This window comes from Abramis brama (genome assembly GCF_963993115.1).
Source record: "Abramis brama genome assembly, chromosome: 14".
Classification (NCBI taxonomy): domain Eukaryota; kingdom Metazoa; phylum Chordata; class Actinopteri; order Cypriniformes; family Leuciscidae; genus Abramis; species Abramis brama.
This window is the reverse complement of record NC_139976.1, coordinates 787,717-797,716: the sequence shown is the minus strand read 5'-3', so window position 1 is coordinate 797,716 and position 10,000 is coordinate 787,717. Positions and strand designations below refer to the sequence as shown.

At 38.6% G+C, this 10,000-nt stretch overlaps 1 protein-coding gene across 2 annotated transcripts in view; it reads left to right on the top strand.

Moving 5' to 3' along the window:
- The window catches only part of rgs7b (regulator of G protein signaling 7b), a 53,547-nt gene that overhangs the window by 20,344 nt on the left and 23,203 nt on the right, over positions 1-10,000 (top strand). For both annotated transcript variants that reach the window (XM_084135024.1, XM_084135023.1), the window contains exon 3: positions 4,097-4,193. In XM_084135024.1, coding sequence (XP_083991150.1) covers positions 4,097-4,193 — 97 coding nt within the window. The remainder of the gene's footprint in view (positions 1-4,096; positions 4,194-10,000) is intronic.

Below are 10,000 nucleotides of genomic sequence, written 5' to 3'. Positions count from 1 at the left end.
AATGAAAAGTATGAAATAATGAACGTGTCAGAAATCAGAATGATGTAATAACCCGTGATCTGCAGGATCTGTGATGATGTAATGATCAGCACGCTTGGGTTTATTTCAGTGTTCAGGCGTGTTTACTTTACAGGCATCCTAATAATTCATCAATAATCACTCATAAATCAACGAGAAGCTGTAAACACACCCGTCAGAGAGATGATCCACTGCAAGACGTGATGCAGATCTTAAATCATCCGTTGAAGAGAAGATTTATCATTAATAAACACTCAGTCATGACGATGGATTAATGCATCCAGTTGCTGAATTGTTTATTACACTAATGTGAACTATTACTTGGTACAAGTCGTATTTATTTTATGTATTAACAATACATAAAAAAAGTTTCAAAGCAGCTTTGCAGAAAATCATGATGTTAATGTTTTATAGTTTATTTTGTTATTATCATTTATTTATGACAGGCTCTCGACCAAACCCAACCTCTTCTCCTCACCATATTTAGTTCTTCGTTTGTACAAATTCTAATAACTGCTATGAAGTTGTGTAGGTTTCCAATTGATTTTATTCAATATGATTATTAATAAAATATTCTTTTGTTTTACATTGTAGCGGTTCGCCACAGCCTGGGAAATAATATAGTGTCCATTTTTGCATTGGCATCGAACCCATAACGTTGGGGTTGCATTGTGTTTGAACTCGTCTGTGCTGTTTAATATGTGTGTGTGTGTGGGTGTGTGTGTGTTTGACGACGTGTGTGTGTGTTTGAGCCTGAAGGCACGTGCCACACCTCACACTCGCCTCACTTAAAAATAGAAATGCATCCTGTTGCCCTTGACAACCCTTGTCAATCAGAACGCATCTCTGTGTGTGTGTGTGTGTGTGTGCAAACATTTGCTGGTCATTTAACATCCACACAGAAAAGAAAAGAGACTGAAGCCTGTTTTAGGATCATTACGACGTGTTGAATTGTGACATTTATTCCTTCATTAGCACATCTAATGAGCGTGATCACATGACGTTTGGGTCGATCGCTGATGTTTCCAGCAGGATTGTGTTTCACAGTGAGTGTGTGTGTGAGTCTGTGTGTGTGTGTTCCACCTGTGAGATCAGAGCTGCACTAATGAAGTGATATTATGTTAATGGATAGTTTTGAATGGTAATTATTACACCAGTGAACTAAAGACCCCAGTGTTTCTCCATAATATCCACAGACGCAGCTCAGGTCCTGTTAGGGGAGGAGAGCAGTTAATGAGTGTGTGTGTGTGTGTGTGAGAGAGAGAGAGAGAGTGAGTGTGTGCGTGTGCGTGCGTGAGTTTGTGTGTATAAAGACAAATCAAAATATTAAAGTGTGTGTGTTTCTGCCTCTGCTTCTGTGAGATGTTTATAAAACTCAGATCTGAATACCAGACGAGGTCTGCCTTCTCCTGCACACTGACCTAGAGGACCTGAAGGAGAACAGCATGAGCTCGCTGCTGAGAAACAAACACAGTCAGATCTAATCATATTCTTCATTAACAGCATTAAAGTCAACATTCATAAACGGAAGAAAAACAGCTCAATAATCCCATTCTCATAAAGACAAATTACATATTTTTAATAAGAATAGTGCGAAATACATTTTCATACGCAGAATAAAGGGGCGGGGCCTGGTTGAGTTAGTTAGTAGTGTGTTGAAACACACACACACACACACACACACACACTTGTTTGTGTGTGAGCAGTTAAAACAGTGAGATGTGGCCTCAGATTATTGACATTGCTGCTATATCTGCATGTGTGTGTCACTGACGGTCCAGCTGTGGCTTTAACGAGGCCCTGATTGGTCGAGGCACGTTTAGGTCGAGGCACAAGGATTTGAGTGTGACAGAGTAAGATCACACACATCTGATGATGCATTTACGGTACATTTAGCACATGTCAACAACCGTACATTAATCTTCCTGTTATTGCATATAATTCATCATTAATGATGTTTTCTGCGTAATCTTTAAACAGCTTTCATGGTCACCTGACTTTTCGGAAGCCAATCAGTTCCTCAGCTTTACAGAAAATCAGGATGTTAATATTTATAACATCTTAATATCTTCATAGTCGCATTAGAGCTGCACGATAATGGTTCAATTTGAGATGATATAAACAATCAAGCTGTAGAGATTTGATGTATAGTGGATGAAGGTGGACATACTTATATATGCAGCTTTATATTAATATCTTAAACCAGTTCCTGTGCATTTTAGACTCATTGAATAACGTGATGCATTTGACCTTTGCATTAGCATTCCTGTTTATATTTACATTTATGCATTTCAATGCACAGTATTTATTTTATACCAGTTCATGCATTCCCTCAGAACTCAACCCATTTATTTAACGTGTTTTTTGCTTTTTAAACACATGCAACAACATACATTTTGTGCTATTAAAAATCCCTGAACGAGTGAGAGTGTAAATGCGGATTATTCTGGGATGCTTTCTGTTCGTCATTTGACTGTATAATCATTTTGATATCCCTGAGGAAACACTGTCGCAGAAACACGTTTTTAAGCTTTTTTACTTTAACTCTTTTTATTGAAGCTTTTCAATCAGAGAGTTACAAAAAGAAAGACAATACAGTATTTGTTTCAACATATTAACCAAGAAATCCAGAAATTGAACAAAAGCATGAGCTTTTTAAGTCTTGGACTGACATTTGCTGTTTATAAAGTGTGAGTCTCAGGATCAAATGAGTGTGTTTTCTTCTCTCTGTTCACAGCCGTGAGCCTCATAATGATGTTCAATCGTCTGTGTATTTTTCAGTGTGTGAGATTACAGAAGTTTAGGTGTCAAATTACATGAACAGTGGAGAGCTGATCGTCTGTATGCTGATTGGTCAAGCGTTTGATGTCTTGAATATCGATCCGTTTCCTCAGAAGAGAAAATGTTAAAGTGGTTTCTTCAGTCACTTCTTGGCTTGAGTGTGAGTTTGTGTGAGAGCCAATCAAACGGCTCCGTTCGGCAGAGTGCCAGCCAATCAGAGCGTCACACCTGCTCCTGGCTTAGCTCCGCCCCCTGGAGTCTCTCAGCATCCCAAATGTCATTTTGCTTTGGAAGATTAAGAAGGATTTTCAGGTGTCAGAGTTTAAACAACCAAACAAATCCCTGAAAAGCTCCGTCATCCCAGTTGAGGAAACTGCGGTTGAAAGCTTCTGAATAAAGATGGACACAATAACTTTACAATTTAAATAATATATAATTTTCTTTTATTTAGATAAAAAAATGTGTGCAAAAATTGCTTTAAAGTCCCCCTGTAGTCAATAATTTTATCCCTTGAAACTCATCTTTGATCACCAAAAAAAAACATTTTTACCTAGTAAAAATTTCTTCATGCCTTAAAATAGCTTCAATATAACTCGACACCCTCGGTTCTATGAATATGCAAATGAGCCCCGTCTCCACTCACTCACCCAGCTCAGAGATCCACTGGTTGATGATCACACGTTGATCTGATTGGTTATAAGGTAGTTTGTGACGTCAGAAACACCAGCGATTTCAAAGCGTGTTTTGAGAAAATACTCAGCAATGGAGTCGACTTATGAATTTACACATGGTTTGTCTTAAAGCATATTAAAAACACCACATAGACATATAAACAACATTAAAAGCTGGATTTTCACCACAGGGGGACTTTAAATATTGTAATTAAAATAATGTTACAATGACAAACAAAAAAAAATCTCAAATTTGTACTAAAATTAAATGGAATTTTCTTTTGATTTTGGGGTGAATTGCTGCCTGGACATGTCATAGACAGCATCTGAACATCAGAATAACTCCCTCTCTGGTTTTATATGATTGTCATTCTGCATGTTCATAGATGTATTAATCTGCACTGCTATATAGCGGGTTTAAGTGGGAGTGTGTGCAGTCACGAGTGAAGAGTAATTGTGAGTACAACAGTGTGTTTAATCACACAGAAATTAAGCGTAATTACACGGAATAGGAGGCTAATTATGAAGCATGTAATTACTGTGATTGTTCCAGACGTCAGCTGATCTCTCTCTCTCTCTCTCTCTCTCTCTCTCTCTCTCTCTCTCTCTCTCTCTCTCTCTCTCAGATGGAAGATGTCATCGCTCGCATGCAGGACGAAAAGAACGGGATTCCCATCCGGACCGTCAAGAGCTTTTTGTCCAAGATCCCCAGTGTGTTTTCAGGTGTGTTCAGATGATCATTCCTTGAGTGCCATCTTATTTATACAAAACAGCATTTCTTCTTTATATATATATATATACACTCACCTAAAGGATTATTAGGAACACCATACTAATACTGTGTTTGACCCCCTTTCGCCTTCAGAACTGCCTTAATTCTACGTGGCATTGATTCAACAAGGTGCTGAAAGCATTCTTTAGAAATGTTGGCCCATATTGATAGGATAGCATCTTGCAGTTGATGGAGATTTGTGGGATGCACATCCAGGGCACGAAGCTCCCGTTCCACCACATCCCAAAGATGCTCTATTGGGTTGAGATCTGGTGACTGTGGGGGCCATTTTAGTACAGTGAACTCATTGTCATGTTCAAGAAACCAATTTGAAATGATTCGAGCTTTGTGACATGGTGCATTATCCTGCTGGAAGTAGCCATCAGAGGATGGGTACATGGTGGTCATAAAGGGATGGACATGGTCAGAAACAATGCTCAGGTAGGCCGTGGCATTTAAACGATGCCCAATTGGCACTAAGGGGCCTAAAGTGTGCCAAGAAAACATCCCCCACACCATTACACCACCACCACCAGCCTGCACAGTGGTAACAAGGCATGATGGATCCATGTTCTCATTCTGTTTACGCCAAATTCTGACTCTACCATCTGAATGTCTCAACAGAAATCGAGACTCATCAGACCAGGCAACATTTTTCCAGTCTTCAACTGTCCAATTTTGGTGAGCTCATGCAAATTGTAGCCTCTTTTTCCTATTTGTAGTGGAGATGAGTGGTACCCGGTGGGGTCTTCTGCTGTTGTAGCCCATCCGCCTCAAGGTTGTGCATGTTGTGGCTTCACAAATGCTTTGCTGCATACCTCGGTTGTAACGAGTGGTTATTTCAGTCAAAGTTGCTCTTCTATCAGCTTGAATCAGTCGGCCCATTCTCCTCTGACCTCTAGCATCAACAAGGCATTTTCGCCCACAGGACTGCCGCATACTGGATGTTTTTCCCTTTTCACACCATTCTTTGTAAACCCTAGAAATGGTTGTGCGTGAAAATCCCAGTAACTGAGCAGATTGTGAAATACTCAGACCGGCCCGTCTGGCACCAACAACCATGCCACGCTCAAAATTGCTTAAATCACCTTTCTTTCCCATTTTGACATTCAGTTTGGAGTTCAGGAGATTGTCTTGACCAGGACCACACCCCTAAATGCATTGAAGCAACTGCCATGTGATTGGTTGATTAGATAATTGCATTAATGAGAAATTGAACAGGTGTTCCTAATAATCCTTTAGGTGAGTGTATATATATATATATACACATATATATCAGTGGCAAGTGGTGACTTTTTTAACCGGGTATGCTGGGTGATGCGTTATGTCAAAAATGCACATGTGCAACACACACTTTATTGTAAAGTGTTACCATTTCATATAAATCCAAAGAGTCATGCTTAAAGAAGATGGCCATCTTTAAATATCTGCAAAGGCCCGAGCATTAAAATTACATAAATGTATATTACATGTATAGTCTCTCACTTTATTTGCTTCTATATTATAACACTTGATGATTATCTAATCAAAATAATAATAAATGAGACTCCTGACAGTGACAGAAACCTCTTAATAGTCCTCAAGACTCGCGGTTAGCTTCTGTTTGCAGAGACGTGCTGAGAGATTCCCGAGGAGACGTGAACGCTAATGAGGAAACTGTCCCACAATCCAAACACTGATCCCAGAATATCCCGAGGACCGACAGGAGCTGCTCAGATGAGGACAAACAGAGAGCAGAGCCATCAAACACACACACTTCAAACACATCACACACACACAGGCTTTGAAGAGAGGTCACTGACGGGCCGTTAGTATGAGCAAAGAAACGCGGATCTGTCAGACTTCTGCTTGAAAGAGATTCGCCTTATGTTTTGGCATTTACATTGAGCCCTGAGAGATTCCTGAGCAGATATTTAAAGTCCCCGTGAACCGGAAGTTGCAAACGACTTCTCCAGTTTGCGACGTATTTCCAAGTGAAAGGGAATATTGAACAGAGGGCAGGGTTTGACTTTAGTGCTCCTCCTCTCCATCTCTGCTCATAGCAGACTGACGGTTTAAGGGGAGTGGTTAAGCGTTTTCAACCCAAGCCGTCAAACTGACGTCATCAGAGAAGGAACGCCATCCCAGACCGGAAGTAACTTTTCAGATTTTGATGAAAGATTACCACGGCAAACAATTTTTTTCTGTGTATTAACTTGCACGGATTAATTGTTCACCACAAGACTAGTAATATGCACTAACAAAGTAAATAGGGTCAGTTTTGATTTCATGTCGACTTTATAGGAATCGTTCCCTCGGGTCATTTTGACCCGGAAAATATTTAGATTTTTTTTTAAGGGTTCCAAGACCCCAGGACTTTTGTCGCACTTGAACCACGAATACACACACACACACAAAATTTAATGGATTTGAGGAGTTTTATGGTTGGAAAAAAGTAACAAATCCGTTCCCTTGCGGGTCAATTTGACCCCATTAGGAATGAATGGAATGCAAGGAATGCTTCAGCACACATAGAAAAACCTTAAAGTGCTCAGAATTCAAACTAAAAATGCTAAAACTTTACCAAAAAAATGATTTTATAATTGTCTATGTGATTTTATAATGTCTACAAGCACACTGAAGTGAACTGACTTTAGGACCCAGCAGAACAGCTCATTTGCTCCATAGAGCTATAAGGCCATATAGAGTCATGAAATATCATGATATATTATTATTTGTTTTCCATAAGAGGTCGGCAGAGACTCCCAATGTAAGATATTTTGAGCTGAATTAAAAGGGTTATGCATGAAATTGAGAGTTATTTTAAATTTAAGTTGAAAGAATGTGAGGAATGTGCTCAAATTTCTATTTATTTATTGAACAAATCTAGTAATTTAAAGGTAAATTAAATAAAAAAGAACAAAAAATCTTATGATCAAAAATATGAGAAAAAATTTGATCAAAATGAAATAAAATAAGTAGAATTATTTTTTTTAAGTATAATTTAAAGGCTTTGGGTCATTTTGTTACAGAATGCGAGGCAAGGATCAGCATCCTGAAAATCAGAAGATCAGAATCCTGTCATTATTTACTCACTCTCATGTCGTTTCCAAAACCGTCCCGCAGCTCTTCTTCATGACCAGCGCTCCTCAAACACTGAAACACTGAAACACTCAAACACTCAAACACTCAAACACTGAAACACTGAATCACTGAAACACTCAAACACTGAAACACTGAAACAGTCAAACACTGAAACATTGAAACACTGAAACAGTCAAACACTCAAACACTGAAACGCTCAAACACTGAAACACTGAAACACTGAAACACTGAAACACTCAAACACTCAAACACTCAAACACTGAAACACTCAAACACTGAAACACTCAAACAGTCAAACACTGAAACACTGAAACACTCAAGCACTGAAACACTCAAACACTCAAACACTGAATCACTGAAACACTGAAACACTGAATCACTGAAACACTCAAACAATCAAACACTCAAACACTGAAACACTGAATCACTGAAACACTGAAACACTGAAACAGTCAAACACTGAAACACTGAAACACTCAAGCACTGAAACACTCAAACACTGAAACACTGAAACACTCAAACACTGAAACACTGAAACACTGAATCACTGAAACACTGAAACACTCAAACACTGAATCACTGAAACACTGAAACACTCAAACACTCAAACACTCAAACAATCAAACACTGAAACACTGAAACACTCAAACACTGAAACACTGAAACACTCAAACACTCAAACAATCAAACACTGAAACACTGAAACACTCAAACACTGAAACACTGAAACAGTCAAACACTGAAACACTCAAACACTCAAACACTCAAACACTGAAACACTGAATCACTGAAACACTGAAACACTGAATCACTGAAACACTGAAACACTGAAACAGTCAAACACTGAAACACTGAAACACTCAAACACTGAATCACTGAAACACTCAAACACTGAATCACTGAAACACTGAAACACTCAAACACTCAAACACTCAAACAATCAAACACTGAAACACTGAAACACTCAAACACTGAAACACTGAAACACTCAAACACTCAAACAATCAAACACTGAAACACTGAAACACTCAAACACTGAAACACTGAAACACTGAAACAGTCAAACACTGAAACACTCAAACACTCAAACACTCAAACACTGAAACACTGAATCACTGAAACACTGAAACACTGAATCACTGAAACACTGAAACACTGAAACAGTCAAACACTGAAACACTGAAACACTCAAACACTGAATCACTGAAACACTCAAACACTGAATCACTGAAACACTCAAACACTCAAACACTGAATCACTGAAACACTCAAACACTGAATCACTGAAACACAAACACTGAATCACTGAAACACTCAAACACTGAAACACTGAATCACTGAAACACTGAATCACTGAAACACTCAAACACTCAAACACTGAATCACTGAAACACTGAAACAGTCAAACACTGAAACACTGAAACACTCAAGCACTGAAACACTGAAACATTGAAACACTCAAGCACTGAAACACTCAAACACTGAAACACTGAAACACTGAAGCACTGAAACACTCAAACACTGAATCACTGAAACACTGAAACACTGAATCACTGAAACACTCAAACACTCAAACACTCAAACACTCAAACACTGAATCACTGAATCACTGAAACACTCAAACACTGAATCACTGAAACACTCAAACACTGAATCACTGAAACACTCAAACACTGAAACACTCAAACACTGAATCACTCAAACACTGAAACACTCAAACACTGAAACAGTCAAACACTGAATCATTGAAACACTGAAACACTCAAGCACTGAAACACTGAAACACTGAATCACTGAAACACTCAAACACTCAAACACTGAAACACTCAAACACTGAAACACTCAAACAGTCAAACACTGAAACACTCAAACAGTCAAACACTGAAACATTGAAACACTGAAACACTCAAGCACTGAAACACTGAAACACTCAAACACTCAAACACTGAATCACTCAAACACTCAAACACTGAAACACTGAAACACTGAATCACTGAAACACTCAAACACTCAAACACTGAAACACTGAAACAGTCAAACACTGAAACACTGAAACACTGAATCACTGAAACACTGAAACACTCAAACAGTCAAACACTGAAACACTGTATCACTGAATCACTGAAACACTGAAACAGTCAAACACTGAAACATTGAAACACTGAAACACTCAAGCACTGAAACACTCAAACACTGAAACACTGAATCACTCAAACACTGAATCACTGAAACACTGAAACACTGAAACACTCAAACACTGAATCACTGAAACACTCAAACACTCAAACACTCAAACACTGAAACACTCAAACACTGAAACACTCAAACACTGAAACACTGAAACACTGAAACACTCAAACACTGAAACACTGAAACACTCAAACACTCAAACACTGAAACACTGAAACACTGAAACACTGAAACACTCAAACACTGAAACACTCAAACACTCAAACACTGAATCACTGAAACACTGAAACACTGAAACACTCAAACACTCAAACACTCAAACACTGAAACACTGAATCACTGAAACACTGAAACACTCAAACACTGAATCACTGAAACACTGAAACACTGAAACACTCAAACACTGAATCACTGAAACACTCAAACACTGAAACACTCAAACACTCAAACACTCAAACACTGAAACACTCAAACACTGAAACAC